Source organism: Gouania willdenowi, chromosome 1 (assembly GCF_900634775.1).
Source record: "Gouania willdenowi chromosome 1, fGouWil2.1, whole genome shotgun sequence".
NCBI classification, from domain to species: Eukaryota; Metazoa; Chordata; class Actinopteri; order Blenniiformes; family Gobiesocidae; genus Gouania; species Gouania willdenowi.
In genome coordinates, this window is record NC_041044.1 from 37,466,139 (window position 1) to 37,486,349 (window position 20,211).

Below are 20,211 nucleotides of genomic sequence, written 5' to 3' on the forward strand. Positions count from 1 at the left end.
ATGATGTTCTTTCCGACCGACTCCTCTGTGTTTAATTACATCTTGAATGCTTTTAAAGGTCATCTGTTGTCGTGAAGTGACATCACCATTATGAATGGCACACAACACACCTTTGAAAAGAGTTGCTTTTATTCAAGCTCCAAAGAAATGACCGACAGACGCAGTTTGCATTAGTGTCTGGAGGGTGTAGGGCAGTGCCCCCTATAGGTGGAAGCTCATAATGAGTTATTTCATCATGGGCTCTGCTTGGAGTTTGTCTCATACATATGGATTCGTTCTGATCTGCGATGCCACTTGAATTTTAAACGTTCAGCTGTCGTGAATTTGAATGAACCACTTTGTTAAAGCATCTGGAGACAGTTGGGAATAATCTCAGATAACATCTACAAGTACCAAATACATGTCCCACCTCTCAGTTTTCCTTCTTTGTTTCTCTCCTTAACTAATTCAGCTGTTTCCTCCGATAATACACACACTCTTCTTTTCCAGTACAAAGCTCTATTACTGGCTCTGATCACCCATTACTGTGGGACTCTTGCCAACACCATTATAGCATCCAGATACCACATGATATCTCATCTCTGATAACACTGAAATTCATTCAGCTCCAGCTCAGCTGTCACACCCATATTGAATTAAGGGAATCTGAAAATATCAGCATCCTCAGTTTGTCTGATGGACGATGAGCGGTTTACCAAAAAACCTTTACCTTGGTTTTTAATACATGTGTATAGTCAAAGGAGCTACAATGACAACAACAGGTGTAGTTATGAAGTCATATATTTATTGTAACCAAAAATAAATCACAGCATTAGAAATTACACTAATATTAGTTATTTTAGATTTCTAAATTAGTAGAGTAAATTCTAAATTAGTAAAGTACATTTTAGAAAGAAAACATAAATCTTCCATTATATGTCTCAGTCCCTACAAATTCAATTACACTGATCTGTGATTACAATACATTTTTTATTGCAAATTGTTGCAAGAACAATCAAGCATGAATAATCAAATAGAATCCCCACAATTTAAAAGATAAATCCTGACTTTTTAAGCTCAAAATCTTGGAGGCAGAAGTCATTAAGTCATTAAACAGTGGAAAAAACACGTTAAGCCTCCTTTTAATGGATGTATTCCACATAAAACACCATTGGTGCCCACTATGGAAACTGATATGCTTTTATTAATGGAAAAAGTGCCAGGTTTGTTTGTGACATGTTCTTTGAAACAGCAGCACATATCAGTTTTTCAATAACTGTGGAAAAACAGATGCTGATGTTGCCACATATTAAATTTAATGACAAATATCGGCCGATACTATCTCCCCTCCCTAAACATTAGCTGTACCACCCTGATCTAAAAGCTTCGTAGCTTCTGTAGGGCCGAGTTGCTCAGTTTTCACCTGAGGATAGCGCTATTCTCTGTTCTGGTTCAAGTAGGACAACAGTTGCCAGCGATCTTAATTTTTTATTATTTTTTTTAATGATTGCATGCTGACATGATTTCACAGCGTCTTTGCTTCCAGCAGCCTTTTCTCATCGCAAGACTTAAACATGAGATTTTTTTTTCTCACTTACTCAAAGCCGTTTGGCTGTTTGGTAAACGCCATGGCGCTTATGTAACGGGACAGCCTAAGTGAGTGTGATGGTGATTCAGTCGGGTCTTCATGTTGCATAACTTGTTGTCATCTTTTAGTCCCATGAGCTGTCTCTTGTTTCACCACCATGATTCTTCTCCTCACGAAAGGCTTCTGCTTGTAAAACATGCTCACACACTCACTGGAGACGGAGGATAAAATCAGATATAAGTGGGATTAGCTTGTTTGTTGTCAGAGACTGAGTTTTGACTGTGCGCATATTGTGAAATGATTAAACAGCATCATTCCTTGCAAAGGGATCATCACTAGCAAAGCACCAATATGGATTCATTCCAACTAATCAATCAGCCAGTATTTTTGAACTACGATGGCTGTTAACTGATGAAAAAAAAGATTCATTTTCAACACAATTTTGACTTTTATCACAATTCCAAAAAATTTGCTAAATGACCAAATGTACAAACAATCGTGTCCCACCAAAAGAGATATTAGGTACATTTGAAACTGAAAAATGTCTCCTCCACAACTTTTACAGGTTGCTTTTTTTTTTTTTTTTTAAGTCTGTGCAGTGGATGTGTCAGGTTGCTTTAAAATTTCATGTGCATGTCCCATAGAATTAAACCAGGGAAATCAGACATGCTATTTTATTTTTCACCCACATATAGCCCTTTATTACACTACAGAGAGTATAGAGTATGTACACCTCTTTGTACATCCAACCTTCAAACACATACTCATTTGACCGTAATTGACAACTCTACTTAAGCTCCCACTATATTAATACGTACTTCTGACAGGCACTGTAATAGTGTATATATAAACCTTTTTTTAAGTGATTGTTCTTCTGAAATGTTAGAGGGCTCATAAGGCATGTTATTAAAAATGGTCTTTGAGTCACTGAATACACAATGTCTCACTTCATTTGGCCAGATATTGAGTCACGGAGAAAGTGATTCAGACACTTTGTTGGCTGGTATTTTCTAACCGAAGCCTTGTGTTTTCAAAAGGCATTGTTTGTTTAATGTAATGTCATTGTAAAGGGACGAGTGTTACGAAAGGGGCATCCATCGCTCTGAAGATCTGAAAAATGAGTTCAGACCGGCTCTTGGTTCCACGCTGACACAGGCTGACTCCATCATATCTCTAAAAGCTTGCTAAATAAAGATTTCTGAGAACAAGCTAACACTTCAAACTAGCTTTTGAGTCCCTCAAACTTTTCCTGAGACATTATCTCGCTAAAAGGTCAGAAAATATTGCTTGGTTTCTAAGAAACATCCACCTGAAGTATCAATGCAAGGTTTCTAAGTGTGTTGTTGCTTTATCATCCGCATACTGCTGCTGCGAGGAAATAAAGGAGAACTCCTACTCAGATGTATATAAAAAATTATGCATCAGACCAGACCTTTCATTGGTCTGTGATTCACGCCTGATGTAACTGCTTACCATAGAATAAAGAATTAGGCGCCGCTGAACTCTCACCTGTGTCAAACACGAGGTCAACGGGACAAATTCAGCATGCCAGCCCAAGTGGTATTATATAATAACATTATCCATGAAGTATGAGAAGGGCAACTCTACTCGGGCCTCCGATTTCCAATTAATCTTTTGCAAAATTCCGTTTTAGCTTGTAGCTCTTTCAATTTTTTTTCCCTTTGATCTGCTTTCCCCAATTTATTGTAATTGCTGACACACTAAGTCTTTTAAGCTTAATAGGAATTAAGTAAGTTAAATCTTGTAAATGACTTGTTTTTTTCAATTTCTTAGAATTTTGAATATTAAACTCAAATCTAGTCAAATTTCTGCTATACTGTATATGATAAGTCTGTTTGATTATGTCTTGTAACACCTGCTACACATTTTAGCACCGATTTAATGGGAAAATATGGTGAGAGAAATGTGTGACAGTTTCCCAAAACATGTGGGTGAGGGTATATTCTGTGTCGGATAACAGGTATAGGTTCAAGAGGTTAATTTGTTTATCGAAGATCCTGCTAAACATGCGTTTTTATACAAAAATCTCCAATATCTTCAGTAAAGACACAGGATTGGCTCTTAAAGCATACTGAACTCCCCAAAATGCTTGATAACGATTAACTAACTGTTCATAATGACATTTTTTGATACTTAGAAGTGCTGAAAGGGCCCTGCATGCTTGGATCTCGCAGGATCTGAGAAGTTTGTCTGTTTATCTCAACCTAACATTTTCATCCTTTTCCGTGATTATTAAAACTAAGAGGCCCTGCCAATGCAAGTCGGGTCTTTTCCACGTGGTGAATTCTAAGTGATTTGTTGAAACTAGTGACCAATGCTTATGAAATTGCACTTTTTTCCTTTGATAAAAGGACAGTATTTTCTAAATCTTCAGTTTAGTGATTTAGCGGAGGTCGGAGGAAGACCTTCTGGAAGTGTGAAATAAAAGACGGCTTTTCATCAAAACAAGCTTTTCATTTTCAAATTGAACTCCAAATAATTACTTGAACGTTTATTTTGTTTCGTTTCTGACAGATTCTTTTCTCAAATGGGATTTTTGCTCATTCTTTAGACATTTTTCACCTTGAGTTGTCCTCTTGCTTTAGAACAAAGAGCTTCACAGCCAGAATACAACATTTATCAAATCTAATCGGTTTTGCCATGATTGAGGTCGAAGTTTTTCCACCGTTTATTGGTTTTCTATTATTGGATTTATTTTTTAATATGATAATAAAAACAATCAATTCTTGTTTATGTGAGTCACTCTTAGATCAGCCTTATATTCCATACCTTCAATCATGTTCCCATGTGAGTCTTTGTGACGCACGCAGCATAAATAAATCCATTAGGTCACCCCTCACAGCTCCTGGCCTGCTTTCTTTGCACATATGCTCACGTCTCTTTACGTATTCTTATATGTCCGTCTTTGGCTCCCCGAGGCCTTGGCGTTACATGAAGACGACATTTGCATGCATCTTCAATGTTTGCATGTTTTCCTCTCTCTCTCAAGCTAAGTTTAACATCAGTCGTGATATGTTTCCCACGTGTATTTTTTTTGCTTTTTATCCAACAAGGCTGCTGTAAAAATACATTATGTAAAGTGCATTTAAGTTGCATCTCGCATGCATGTTGTTTCAGACTTTAATGGTTTAAAAGCACAACGATACGAGCGGGTCTTGCATCATTTAACAGAATGAATGAACGTATAGCGATCGGCCCACGGTGCTTTGTTCTCTAAGGAGCTTACAGAAGGATCAAAGCACGCTTGTGTAAATAAGATCCTTCATTTGTTGCTTTGACATGGATTTAAGTGAACTTAACCATCTTGTGTTTCATACACAGGACTTTTGAATATTCAACAGTACAGTAATAGCATGTGCTTTGGTTTGTTCAGCAGATAAAACACCATTAACGCTCACTATTCGTGCATAGACTTGAATTTGATTGGTTGTCATTTTAAAGATCAGGATTTCCATTAATTGCCCTTCGGGGATAAATAAAGTATTCTGAATCTAAATCAAAGTGTTATGTACATCTATTGTTTTGTTAAAGGGGACATATTTTGAAAAATTTTTTGATTTTTTTTGATCACGTGTTAACTTGAGTGTCCACCGGCACACAAAATGTGAAATAAATCCACCCAGTCCTTTGTTGTAAGTCTTACAACACACAGAAAAGTGCTCCGTTTCAAATTTAGAAAATACTCTCCCCTCCGCTAGTCTCCGACACATCATAGTTGATAACTTACCATTCAGTAACGACTACTTCGGGAGAGCATTCTCCTTCAGGGTCGAACTCAGGTTCATATTGATACGGCTGCACTGCTGTGTTGTCTCCCGCGAAAGAGAGGAGCTGGGGGAGGTGGAGGAAAAAGGAGCGCTCTGAGAGAGCTGGTTTATACTTATGCTTGATTCATTTCATGTCATTTAGACCTCAGGGAACTATTTTAAAAATGGGTATAACATGTCCCCTTTAAACAAAATAATGAAGGACATGAAGAAATTCAAGTAAAACTTCCTCTGGGGATTCAATTTTAGGTTTTAAGTGTTCTTGGCTCATGTTTTTGGAACATTTTAGGATCTTGGAAAGCTATAAGATCCTGGATGTGTGAATCCCAGGCTGAGACACCAAAAGCTTTCAAATTTTTTAAGCCTCATGTGCTTTAACCAAAGGCCAATGCAGAATAGACCTTGTCAGGTGTAGGGTAAACATAGTTACTTTTTCAACTGCAAATGTTCATTTATTTATCTTTTTATTTGTGACAAGGAACAATGCACATTAATGGACATGAACACAGATTGTAGCCACAGGCTAGTTTCCATCCCTAGTCCCTGGCAGGTTGAATGTTGTGTACAACAGAAATTACATTTAAAAACAACAGAAGAAAAAAACACACAACTCCAAAGTCAGGCAGCATGGACATCACAATAAAATACAAAGACTTAAATATAACTTTTAGCTGAGGACAGGCCAGAAATAAAGTGACCATTGCAGCTAAAGTGCATAAGGCAGATTATAAAGTGCTTTAGTGCAAAAGTACAAACATGCTAATATTTTGTCTTGAATAAGAAATTTAACCTCACCCTTAGCTTTGTTGGTTGTTAGTTAAAGTGCTAATATTATTTCACATAGCACATGTTAATATTAATAGATGTATTTATATTATTTTTGCACTGAGAAAGAGAAAACAATGTATGTACTGTTTAGTTTGTATGCAGTATGCTTAGGTAATGGTATATTTAGATCAGTGATGCCCAAGTCATTGATCGCGATCTACCGGTCGATCGCGCTTGTGGGTCACATGACATCATAAATGAATGAGAACGGCACAGTCACATTTACCAGAAATAAAACCTACTTTATTTTGATAATATTAGAATTGATTGTATTTACATTTTGTAAATGCATTTCAATCTAACAGTTTTAAGGTGTTACTGCTTCAATATTATTATTGTATTTTAATGTTATACAAATATTTAGTCATAATTGTATTCGTTGACATAATAAAATCTGATTATTTACAATTATAAGCCTCCAAAAAAAGTAGACTGCAAAGTGCTGTCTGTGGTTGAAGTAGCTTGTGAGCTGAAAAAGGTTGTGCACCCCTGATTTAGATGATTAGGCATGGTCACATGTCCTGAGCCACACTTTCAAATAACCCTTGAAACCTGCAAAGCTGGAGCATTCCCTGACTGAGAGTGGTAGAGTGTTTGTTGTTGGTTTTTTTTTGTCTATTGTATCGTGAACTCAGTTCATTGTCGTACAGGGCAGTCGTTCCCCATTCCTTTATTAACATTTCCATTCTGTACTTTTCAATGTTTGTCTGGTAGGTCCTGGCACGCTGTTGCTTTGGTTTGAACACTCACACAAGTTGTGCACTGTTTTCACATGACCTCAAGGTCGCTGAGCGAGCGTAGCAGAGCTAGACTGCACTGTGATATATGGCTAAGACACAGTTGTACCAGACTCTGCTGGGTACGAAAGAGGGACCAGCCATGAAGATAACTGTGCTTGATTTGAACAAAAAGATGTCGACACAGGCAGATAGATAGAGACAGACACATGGATTAACACACATTCTTTCCACCGACCACCTGCATGTGTGCTTAGTCTGCTAAAACTTGAATTGTGAGTGTAACTACAATAAACCACATTGAGATTGTACTACTGTTGTCATCTGTCCTCGGAGCTGTTCAGTTAAAATATCTGGGAAGAAGGTAGCGAAAAAACCTTAACCAGAGAAAAGGAAACCTTTATGACTTTAGTCTTGTAAACGTCACTCTTTCACTTTGTTACCAGGCGCGGTACAAGCAGAGTTTGGATCCCACCGTGGATGAAGTGAAGAAGCTCTGCACGTCACTGAGACGCAACGCCAAAGAAGAGCGAGTCCTCTTCCACTACAACGGCCACGGAGTCCCACGACCCACCGTCAATGGAGAGATCTGGGTTTTCAACAAGGTAACACACACACACACACACACACACACACACACACACACACACACACACACACACACACAAACAAGTCTAAGTGACGTTATTTTTGACATTTTTTTTTTCATGTTAGCACTTACTGTTAATGTGGCCTTCATAAAAATCTCTTTACCATGATACTAATTATTTTAAACCTGTGGAAAACCTTAGAAATATGTTAATGAAAATCCCATCCTATATGTGCTTGTTTTTGAAAATATTCTTGGACCATCCATTTTTATACTGTGTAGCATGTATTAATTGATGAGTATTACTTTAGGATAGTATAAAGGAGCAGCTCACTCACTTCTGCACAGAATCCAAACAAGTGAAGGAGTGAAGAGCGTGAAAAAAAGCTAAAATAAAAGAACAATTCATGATTTCAATTTAATTTTTTTTTTTGAACTGGCACCAAATGTGGGTGCCGCATTGGGACTCTGACCATGACTTGTATAGAGTGATGCAAAGACATTTTGCAACATGTTATCACAGGCACACATTGGCCACGGTTACGATGCATCTTTAATTCTGAATTAGTTATTCCGAATTAAATTATTCGGAATTAAAGTGTTCTGCTTTGTGTTTACATGGAAGTAGCTTTTCCGAATTGAGGTTTACATGGAAAACAGGTTTATTTGGCTTTATTTAATTCCACTTTAGGTCTGGGAGTTGGGAAGGGTTCTGATTGGACAGGGGGCGAACATGACGTTTCACGTCTATTGGGAAAAACACACAACAATCCTTTTATTGTCGGCTACAACACAGAAAACCACACGAGAGCTGTTTTCACCTTTATTTTGATTTTAGTTTTGAATACAACAGCTCGACAATAACACACGGTTGGAGGAGAAAGAGATATGAGCTAATCACCAGTAAATAAATCCCAGTAAAACTCTGGTAAACAATAACCAGGAATAAATATTTGCTCCCTGGTAAAGATAGTAGCTCTAACATCAGGTACAATGATAAATTTGATGATATTACAGCCTGTACATGCAGTACGGGGCTGCATTTACTTCGTCTCTGGGTTTTAGTAACACCTGTTCTATGAAGCAACTGTTGGATGTCGTCATGGAAGAAGTGAGTAAATTATAAAATCATGGTTTGATGAAAACAAACTCTCTCAATTTGGACAATACAAAATTCATGTTTGGTAACAGTACAAGTATAGATGTAAAAATGATCATTAATAATGTAGATATTGAGAGGCTATATGAATACCAATTTCTTGGATTTATATTGGACCACAAACTTTGCTGGAAAGCCCACATAGGACACATTAGCTCTAAATTAGTAAGAACTGTTGGAGTGTTGGGTCGAGCCAAATACCCTCTGAATGAAAAAGCATTATTTTATATTGCTCACTTGTACTGCCATTCATGCTATTTTGTGTTGAGGTGTGGGGGAACACCTACAAAACCACCCTACAGACATTATGAATATTGCAAAAAAAAAAAGCAATAAAGTTTTTACATAAAGTGGGTTACAGAGACCACACCAATCAACTGTAAAATGTATGGATCTAGTCAAATTTAAAACAGTGCAAGTAGTTTACAAAGCCAGAAATAAATGATTATCTGATAACTTAAATAAAGTGTTTATGGTCAGAGAGGGGGGGTATAAACATAGGGGAGAGAAACATTTAAAACAACCCAGTGTGAGAATGACTCTCAAAAGTAATTGCATTACTGAAGATATGCTATAAAAAGCCATTCTTCAGATGTATAGTGGGATGAATGGATGATTTAAAAAAAAAAAAAAAAAAAAAAAAAATCAGTACTAGAAGTAGGACATGAAAAGCCTTTACTTCAGACAAAATATATTGTATGGGAGTTTAGTGATTATTTTTGCATTATTGTATATTTTAGATATCATGGTATTAAATTGTTGTTGTCTGAAATAAATAAATAAATGAATACCCATGTCTTCTAAGTTTCTTATTAAATAAATAGTATCGGCTCTCGTCCGGGCGGCCATCTTGGATATGTCGTCACCATTGCCACTGGCCGAGCATGCGCAGAAGGACCGGAATTAACTTAAAGTGGAATTAAACATTTACAAGATCGGGGAATTATTTAATTGGGAATTAAAATTGGAATAAACCAGCCACCTAATTCAGATTTAAGTTTCATTTGGAATTAAATTTGCATTAGGAATTAACAAGGTCAGTTTTAAGAGGATTTCACTTTTATTCTGAATTAAAGAGGAATTAAAACTCTCATGTAAACATGGCCATTGTCTCTCTTATAGAACTACACCCAGTACATCCCACTGTCCATCTACGACCTGCAGACGTGGATGGGGAGTCCGTCCATCTTTGTGTACGACTGCTCCAATGCTGGGATCATCGTCAAATCCTTCAAGCAGTTTGCCCTACAGAGAGAGCAGGAGCTGGAGGTGGGAGGCTGCACACACACACACACGTACGGATGCACACGCACACTGTCAGGACACTGTCACTCCTGAAGTCTGAACGGCCGCTAAAAAGATTTGTGGTGTTTTTATAAACCGCAGTGCGTTTGTGTTGTTGTGACACATCACAAGCGTTAGCACCAAAACACAGCATCAGTAATGGGGAGAAATGACGGTAGTGTTTAAAAGTTATTAGAGGCAAACTGGGTGATTCATTACACACACACAGCATTTGTAAAGCACTCAGCAGTTGTGTTGCTCAGTGCGTCGAGTCATGGTTCACAATTCCTTTTCTATTGAATACCCAGCATGCCCTGGGCACTGTGCTGCAGCTGGCACACACAGAGACGCACACACATGCACGCTCTAAGTCCTCCTCGCGCTTCATCTTTTTATTACGTTTCCCTCTCTCACACTCGCTGCCCCGGCTGCGGCGTGTTATGTGAATTCCTGATGAGATGGCGCTGTCATTCATCTCAATTATTGATGGAGAAGCTCCTTCAGCCAGACTGTGGATTAGCTGGGAAACAAGAGTAAGGAGGAGGAGGAAGAGGAGGAGAAGGGGAGGACGTCCTGGATGAAGGCTGAGGGCACAGGCTGCTGTGGCTGCTGCCGAAACGAAGGCGAGGCAGCAGTAGCTGTAGAACTGCTGAGTCGTCACAGAGTTGACAGAAGCCGTCACAAACGTCTCGCTATCCTGGGAGAACTCTGGAATTTGTTATTCTGATGCTTTAACAGAGCGGAATTCTTAACTCTTCTCCTGGCAAACTTGTTTTTATATTCTTAATCACTTTCTGATAAACTTTGAATCCAACATCATTAAAGTTGCTGAGTCTTAATTGATGTTTATTTATGAAAAAATTATACTTTATTTGTGCCACAAGGAGCAGATTTGGTTGTTACAGCAGAAATACTAATAAAATAAAACTTTAAGAAAAATGAAAAGAAGTGCAGGAAAATGGCAGAAAAGGTTATATCTATGTACATGTACATGCAGACATGCATAAATACACATACATGCCTATTATCAATAATATTATCTTTAATTCAACGGCTTAAATCGGTTTCAATTTAAAAAAAAATAAGACTGTAACCAGCTTGCACTTTTTATCATCTGCCTGAAACACTTTGCATGTCAGATAACTACTCATTATTGAAACGTTAAAAGATAAAATTCATAAGAACCAACACGTTCACAACCTGGTGGAGAAACTCTTTTTATTTTTACTTTGTAAAAATGTATACGTTTTTGATCTGATGGAGAGAAAAAAAACAATGGTTCTCTTAAATACTCAAAGCTTTTTTGTGGTGTGTTTTTCTCGTCGCATCAAGTTAAAAACTGAGTGTAATTGTCGTAGGCCTGGGCAATGTATTGAGATTCAAGATATATTGAGATTGTATATATCATTATATTTTTTACTTTAGAGCTTATTTTGTATTACAATACTCATTATAGGAGTCGCTGCTTTCACTCATTTTCAAGTTAACATTAAAAGCACAGTTAGATGGATTGCTGAGTGCATCCAAACCCAGAACTTCCCCTAAACTGGCCATACTACAGAACTCACTCACACGTGCTGTCCCTTAGAGGAGAAAAACCCAAAAGTGGCAAATATTGTGCAGCTAAATGTGCCTTTGTGGCATTTTACATCAGAAATGAACCCAAAAGCATCTTTCCTGTAAGACTACGAGTTATGAATTTTGAGATTTATATTGGATATCACCATTTTGAGAAAATATATTGAGTCACAAGTTTTGGTTCATATCACTCATCTCTTAATCGTCGAGAAAAAAGTTCATTTTCCATAAACTCTTTGTCATGCATCAGCAAGCGCTGGTTGTCCATGACGTTGTCACTGGTTCATTGCTTTCCATTTGTGGGACCTTCCTCTAAAAGATTCTGACCTGCAGACCAGGGACGCCACAGGTTTAGAAGCTTCCTGTGATGGATCATGCACCTGGTACGCTGCATCGCTGCACAAACGTTAAGTTTAAAGCCGGAGGCAGAGCGTGCCTACAGGAGACGAGTCGATGCAAGACAGTTTGCATAACATTTAAAAGCAATTAGATTTTACCAGCTCGACGAGTGCTCCGCCCCCCACCCCCCACCCACTCAGGAAGTTCATAACAACCAGGTGTAATGAAGGAGGAGGATGGAGACGGTCCTTTTTAATCATCATACACACACACACACACACACACACACACACACAGCATTGTGACTGTACATATGTGCACGTGTGTGTTTGTGTGTGCGTGTGCACTACCACATGCTTCCTCTTAAATATCACTTCCTTCACACGCAGCCCATTAGCTGCAGGGTGTGCGTGTGTGCGTGTGTCATCGACGTTAATAACTAATGGAGAAATGAAAGTCGCTGTAAAAACATTTTGATAGTCATCTACAAACAGGAGCAATATGGCAAAGGTTCATCTTCATAACACAATAAACCCTTTAAACTTAAAAAACAAGAAGATGATCATTGATTGAAGCAACGATCAACGTGACAGAGGGACATTAGCAGAAAACAGAAACAAATAAAGAACAATAAGCAGCTTATACTGTATCTTCTCAAGAAATCAACACAAAAGCCACATTTAGTGAAAACAATGATGATTGTTTATGAGATAACACCAGTTAACCATAAGTTCATCTTCAGAAAAATATGAAATTATTAACAATAGTTCAATTTTTTTTCTTTTCGTAATAAGAATAGTAATAGCAATACTACTACTAATAATAATATTGTGATCCCTAATTAATCATTTTACAGTGAAATGTATCAACATTTTCCCAGAGGTTTAGCAGTTTAGCAGGTTTTAGGGTTAGGGGTCTTGCTCAGAGACCTCTGTTTACTCTCTGTTAGATTAGGAATGTTTGGCACGTTATCGGAACGTTTAATTGCCAATAATTACTTTTCATTTCATGTAGCCAATGAAACAGAAAGGAAATGTAAAAGGTCAGACAAAAATCAGAGGCTCTACTACAAGCTAAACAAAGAGATGTGTGTACATTTTATTATTCTAGAACTATGTTAAGAACCTCTAATAATACTGATGTTGTAAAAATAATTATTTTTCTTCAACACGATTGACAATAAATGTGTCCTCGTTAACGAAATATGAAATCCAGAAAAAAGTCCACCTTGAATTTGAATTATTGATGACAAACCCAACACATTTACCTGCTTCCATGTGAAAATGAGTCAAAAAAAAGCACCTGCGAAAAAGGAAAATCTTCAAACAAAGCAGTTTTTTGTTGAAATCACTGCTGTGATGTGAGCGCAGAAGCATCACCCTGGGATTTAATCTCAGTTTATACCCACAGAGACCCTCAGTCCTCTCAGAGCTGCAGCATGTTGCCTCCATTTACCAGTTTGGACACATTAGAATTATATTCTGACATCATGGTTTTCCCACTGAATCCGTCCCAAAAGCAGCGTCACGCTTTCATTTCCCAAAGAAATCCCAGTTGTTGAACGGTTTCTGTTAATACGAGGAAAACAGTTGTGGGGATTTTCATAGTAATTTGTGAGATTCCAATATGCTAATGTGATAATTACAGTGGACGTGTGGCATTAATCAGCTTCTCCTTGTTGTCGTGTTTGCTGTGAGGATTAGAGCGTCACGCTGTCACAGGGTCGTCTTTCATTAGGCACAATGAGACGCTGTGGAAACACACACACACACACACACACACACACACACAGCTTTGTTTCAGACGTCTTCATCTGGCAGCACCAATAATAGGCATCTGCCAAAGGAAGGAAGGAAAGAACCTTGCACAGCTGCACCCATCCTTAGCATTAGGAATATTTGCCTGTATTTTTTAACATCATTAATTATTCACTCGTGTGCAGAGCTCCTTGAAGCACGTTACTGTAAATACATCATTCCTTACACCCCCTCCCGTTCCAACACTTCCTATAGATTCTGCTAATGAGTTATTGGAGCAGCTGGGGGGATGTGCGGCAGCAGCAAAGAGGCATTAAATAAATCTCCGCTGCCTCATCACACACACGTTTGATCATCGAAAGTGGAAGCAGTGCTGCACAGATCAGCACCATGTCCAAAAGTTTCAGCCTTCCAATGCGTTGTTGCACTTGTGTTGTTAGGAGAAGCAGCATATTAGCCTCAGGTGGAGATAGTTTACCTTCACTTGCATCAGATGCTACACACTGCAGGCTTTTATAGTCCATGAACTAGACATGGTTGAGCTCTGATCCAGAGATCTCTGGAAACACAGGGATGTTCCATTTGAAAAGGATATTAAATACCCCCCCTATTTTTAATTTTTTTATTATTATTTTATTATTTATTTTATTTATTTCCTTCCTTTCTCTATGTGTATGTGGCTATATACATACATGTATATCTGTGTGTATGTATATACTGTATATATTGTTGTTGTTTTTGTTATATTCTCATATCAGTCCCCATATGTCGATGCCTTATAATCTTCAATAGTTTTTTTGTTGTTGTTTTTTGTGTAAATGTTTGTAAGAAGGGTTTATTAACCGATGCATCAAGGTCGTTCTTGATATAAGAACTGTTTTATTATACTCGCTCATTTCATATGTAAAAAATCAATAAAAATATTTGAAAAAAACAAAGACATTTTTAAACAAAACTTTAAAAAAGAACAGTTAATTTTCTGTTTCTGTTTCTAAAAACAAAAATTAAACGTAAGACAAATTAAAAAACACCTATTTTTTCATTATGTGGAACCAAAAGTTGCTGTGTTTTGCCAAAATAAGACGTGGTTTTTGACATGGCAAAACCAGGCTTGTCATCCGCAGAAATCTCTGCCCCGTAAATACCACCGAAGTGAGGCTGGAAGAGGTTTTTCTGCAGTCGTTTCCTTTTCACTGAGATGCACTTTTAATGTTTAGAAAATCAACTTACTGATCCTTGTCATCAACTTCTGTTACACAGCAGCACCAAAATGTTGTTCTTTGTCTCAATGTTCCCTTGCTTTGAAAACGGCAACTTCCGGTCACACAATATGGGAAAACATGTCACATCTGTCTTCTTAAATTTAAATATTTTTATTTATCAAAACATAAAATTAAAATAACCCTAATCAATTCTAATAATGCCCACAATTTTAATCTTTTTAATTTTAAAATGAAAATCAAATAACCACATTATTTGTTTTTTAATGTCCTGTTCTGAATGGAAGATCCAAAGACCAAAACATGCATTGACAGTGACTTTTATGAAGAGATTTACATTTATGATTCTGCAATAGAAACTTTGCAGTCAGGGTAAAACTGTGCATTGTAACCTCAAGGCTGCGGCTGCTCCGGTCCAACATCAATATTTACGATACTACCTCCAGACGGTTCCACACCCTTCTTTTGTCTGCAGTAATAAATGTGACAAATAAAAAAAAGAAAATGTGGAGAAAAGCTACAAAAATGTAAAGGAAAAAAAATGGAGAGGAGCTAATGCTAAACACTGCCCTGCTATTATTAAAATTGTTCAGAAAAGTTATTTTAAGTGTTCTTTTTTAAATTATTGTGCATGTCTGTAGCTTACTGCTAACACACAGCTTTCTGCTAACACATACAACACTATTGTTGTGAATTAGGCATGCTTTAAATTAATCATTCATTTAGAATCAAGATTCAAAGTGTTATTATCATGTGCACAGTAAAGAAACAGGTTTCCCTGCACAATGAATTTTCTACTTTGCTCACCACACTGGATGCCACAACAAAAAAATAAATAAACAAACAATGATCAAAAAAATAAACAAAGAGAAAAGTATGGTAACAGTAATTCTAATAATTTAAAAAGTAATAAAGATAATTATGTACAAGGTAGGAAAGATAGAAAAGTCAAATATAAAGTGGTGTTGAGGAGTCTGATGGCAGAGGAAAGAAGGAGTTCCTCAGTCTGGTGGTCCTGCATTTCACACTTCTGTACCTCCGTCCTGAGAGTTGAAGTGTGGACATACCGTGTTGGGTCTTTGATGATGGAGCCATGTCTCCTGTGAACTCTGCACTTGTAGATGCTCTGCAGAGAGGGAAGTGGGCTCCTGGTGATCTTTGATGCCATCTTCACCGCTCTCTGCAGGCGTTTGCGGTCCATGGCCGTGGTGTTGCCGTACCACACAGTGATGCAGCTGGTGAGGATGGACACAATGATGCAGCTGTAGAAGTTGGTGAGGACTTTTGGTGTCATGTCAAATTTCCTCAGCCTCCTCAGAGAATATAGCCACTGTCGAGCCTGCTTCACCAGCTGTGTGGTGTTGAGGGACCAGCTGAAGTCCTCACTGATGTGGATCCTCAGGTATTTTATATTACTCACCCTCTCCACTTCCTGTTCCCGGATAGACAGTGGCTGATGAGAGCTCCTCTCCTTCCTCATGTCCACTATCATCTCCTTGGTATTGTCCGTGTTGAAGGTGAGGTTGTTCTCCTCACACCATGTCATCAGACTGGCCCCTCCCTCCTGTAGGCCACTTTGTCTCTGCCAGTGATACATCCTATCACCACGGTGTCGTCTGCAAACTTCAGGATGGTGTTGGACGGGGTTAAGGACACAGCCCTGGGGGCGGTGTGTAGCTCAGTGGGTTGAGCGCCCGCCCCATGTACGGAGGCTGCAGCTCCTCACCTGCAGCGGGTCCAGGTTCGACTCCCGGCCTGGGACCCTCCCCTGCGTGTCATTCCCTGCTCTCCCCTACCCCCCTCCTGCCAAGCAACTGTCATATAAAGGCCACTAGAGCCAAAAAAATCCTTTAAAAAAAAAAAAAGGACACAGCCCTGTGGGGTGTCAACATTAGTGTGGATGCTGGCTGAGATCCTGTTCCCAATCCTGACAGACTGAGGCCTGTCAGTCAAAAAGTCCAGCAGCCAGTCTCAGACTTTGGAGTGAAGTTCGAGCTGAGCTGTAGTCGATAAAGAGCATCCTGATGTAGGAGGCTTTACTCTGCAGGTGAGTGAGGGAAGTGTGGAGTGTAGCGGTGATAGCGTCGGAGGTAGACCTGTTAGAACGGTATGCATACTGCAGGGGGTCCAGTGTGTCCGGTATGCAGTTTTGAATGTGGGTCAGCACCACTCTCTCGAAGCACTTCATTATGATTGGAGTGAGTGCTTTTGCTCTGTTGTGTTTTTAGTGACTTCCTGTTGCACAGTGATCACCTCTCGCTCTTCCTTTATTTGCTCATTTTTAAACCGTTTAGTCCTGAAAGTGTTTGCAAACACAGATGGTTTTTCTCGCTGCAGGATGATTGTATGCCACCTGTAAGTTAGCTCTCCAGTGAGCGGCTCCAGCTGTGCTACATGTCATCACAGCCTGTTTCTGCATCCCTCATGTGGTTAGCAGTTAACAGAAGCTTCAAAAATGCACCTGCTGCCAGATTTTTCCTTCTCTAAAACTACTAATGCAAAGATAAGACATCAGAACAGAGAGGGATCTAAAACATGCTGTATGTTGGTAAATAATATATAAGTTCTCTCTTTGACTTAGAAATCAAACTAAAATGGTTCCGAAGGCAAACATACCATACAGTATTATAACATCTGGAACTTGACACGTTATAATAGGAAAGTAGGTGTTCAGTATAATCATCTACAAAAGAAATCTGTTTGTTTGCATGTTTTTTATATTCATTCCGTGTATTTTTGTTATGCTTTTGTATGTTTATAAAGTTATTTTGTGTGTTTTTGCTGTTTTTGTGTGTGTTTTTACTATTTTCTGTGTGTTGTGAGAAATTTGTGTATTCTGTGTTCAATTTGTGTTTTTTCTGTTACTTTTGCAATTGTCTTATGTGTTGGACTGATCTGTCATTTTGTATATTTTTCAGTTATTTTTCATTGTTGTCATTATCGATTCATGCATCATGAGTCATTTTGTGTATCTCTGTTGTCAGTTAGTGTTTTTGTAGTCATTTTGTGTATTCTTGTCACTGTGTATTTTTATTTTGTTTATTTCATTGTAATTTTATGTACCTGTTGTAATTTTTTAAACATTTTTGTTGTTCTTTATTTTATGTTATTGTAATTTTGTATGTTTTTGGAGTCATTGTGTGGATTTTTATCATCATTGCGTACTTTTGTGTATTTTGCTGTAATTCGTGTATGTTTTAGGAGTCATTTTGTGAGTTCACTGTACGCAAACGTCTGAATTTAAACTTGAATCATACATTAAATCATGTGTACGTGTCTGTTAGTTGATGGATGCATCAGTCAGCAGGGGAATAGACAAGCAGAGGTCCAGTGGAGGCTGTTTGTAGTGATTGTGCAGGTTGTGCAGCAGCTTTTTGTTGATTATTCTCTGGTAAAGTAAAGTATTAAAATGAGTGAATCCTGCTTTGTGAACAGAAGACAGAGAGGAAAAAAACGCCTTCCTGGGATTAATAAACTTTTACAATCACAAAACGTCTGACGGAGTGGTCGTAATGTTCTGGCTCGTAGTGAAAGCTATTGAACATAAAACAACGACTGATTTGTTTGTTCTGCTGTTCAAGCTTTTCCTTCTGTTTTTGGTGCAACACTCAGGGAGCTTTTACCACTCGTCTGATGTTGATCCATAGGAAGTTTGTGGATCGAAGCCTGGCCAACAACAAAGCAACATACTGTGCTTTTATTTTGAAATAAAAGCACAGTCATTTTTCTTTGATTTCAAGTATTATTAGCTTTGATCATAAGCTAATCAGAGGTTTGGTTCCCTACAGAGGAAAAGGTCATTGTGTAAGATTTACACTTTTTTATATGTTTTACTGCATTTATGAATAAAAGAATTAGCGGAATATAGTTTACGATAGTCATTAAACGAGCGTAAAACCATTATCTGGTCACCTTTTAAAATATTTTCCGGTAGCTGTATTCTTAGACTTTATATTAGTGCGTCAAGGCACGTTGAGGTATGATTACTAATTGTTATTTACAGTATGTTTTATTAGCTTGTGCTCTGAAGATGCTCACATTTCACAGTTTTTGAATGTTCAAATTAAAATTGAATCAAACTTTATTTATATAGCACATTTCATGCAACAAGGTAGGATTGAACATTTCCCTCTCTAGTTTTCTTTAGTACATGTTAGGTGGAATATTTAGTTTAATTTCAAGTCAAAATGGCTTTGTTTTTGTGTGTTAGAAATTTAGGAAAATGCATATTTTATTGAATTTAAATCACTGATGGTGGTTGCTGAAGCCAGAGCAACTGAGGCTCCATCTGACCTGAATAATTAAACTCCTTACCTGAATAATTAAACTCCTTGTTCTTGTTGTTGTTTGCGTTTAGGTTGCTGCCATCAATCCCAGCCACCCTCTGGCTCAGATGCCGCTGCCGCCTTCCATGAAGAACTGCATCCAGCTGGCCGCCTGCGAGGCCAGCGAGCTGCTGCCCATGAACCCCGACCTCCCTGCAGACCTGTTCACCTCCTGCCTCACCACTCCCATCAAGATTGCTTTGCGATGGTAGGGTTCATGATCCAATCAATCAATCACCATTCATTTATACGTGGACAAAATAACTTTTCAAGATCTGAAAAGTCTCATCAGGCCTATGGGTCTTTAGCGCAGAAGGCACTGGGCATTATATACTGTAGTCGCTTTACCAAAATGTCCCTGAAGTTTTTAGTTGGGGGTAGGGCTGGGATAAACGATTATTTTTAACGATTAATCTAACGATTAATTTTTCCAGTTTGATTCGACTCGACTCAAATATCGATTATTTCCCCATTAATTGACTAAAAGTAATTAATACATGTTGATTTACATATCTAAAATGAAAAGCAAAACAAAACATGAATCCCTTAACATTGCAATATATGTTTATTGCTCTTCAACTCAAAATTCCAAAATAAAGCTCAGTAAGAATATAAAAGTGTATAATGCATTCAGAGTCAGAGGTAGCATTCATTAAAAAATAAAATGGCAGTGGAGCCTGTCATGGTGTCCTTCCTGAGCCAACAGAATTTAAGATTTATGTTGAAAACACATAGGCCTAGCTTACTGAAGAAAGTGCATCTTTTAATTCTTCATTTACATGAAAATAACAACTTCAAATAATACACTCACATTTTTCTTAAACTCAAAATCCCAAACGATAATACAGAAAGTGCTTTCCCAACAAAAAATAAGAGAGAGAAATTGGAAAATTAAAAAATAAACATTGGGTTTTATAATGTTCATTTTTAAATAATGATGATGTAAATGATCTTGATTAGATCATGAACTGAAAAAACAAAGGTCAGTCTTGGTCCCACACTAGGGAGGAGATGTAGCGAAATGATAAAAACTATAGAAA

General features: G+C 37.9%; 1 protein-coding gene across 4 annotated transcripts in view; it reads left to right on the forward strand.

Moving 5' to 3' along the window:
* Window positions 1–20,211, forward strand: part of rptor (regulatory associated protein of MTOR, complex 1) — a 209,058-nt gene that overhangs the window by 66,753 nt on the left and 122,094 nt on the right. For all 4 annotated transcript variants that reach the window (XM_028443974.1, XM_028443982.1, XM_028443990.1 and 1 more), the window contains exons 5-7: window positions 7,367–7,525; window positions 9,791–9,937; window positions 19,204–19,379. In XM_028443974.1, coding sequence (XP_028299775.1) covers window positions 7,367–7,525; window positions 9,791–9,937; window positions 19,204–19,379 — 482 coding nt within the window. The remainder of the gene's footprint in view (window positions 1–7,366; window positions 7,526–9,790; window positions 9,938–19,203; window positions 19,380–20,211) is intronic.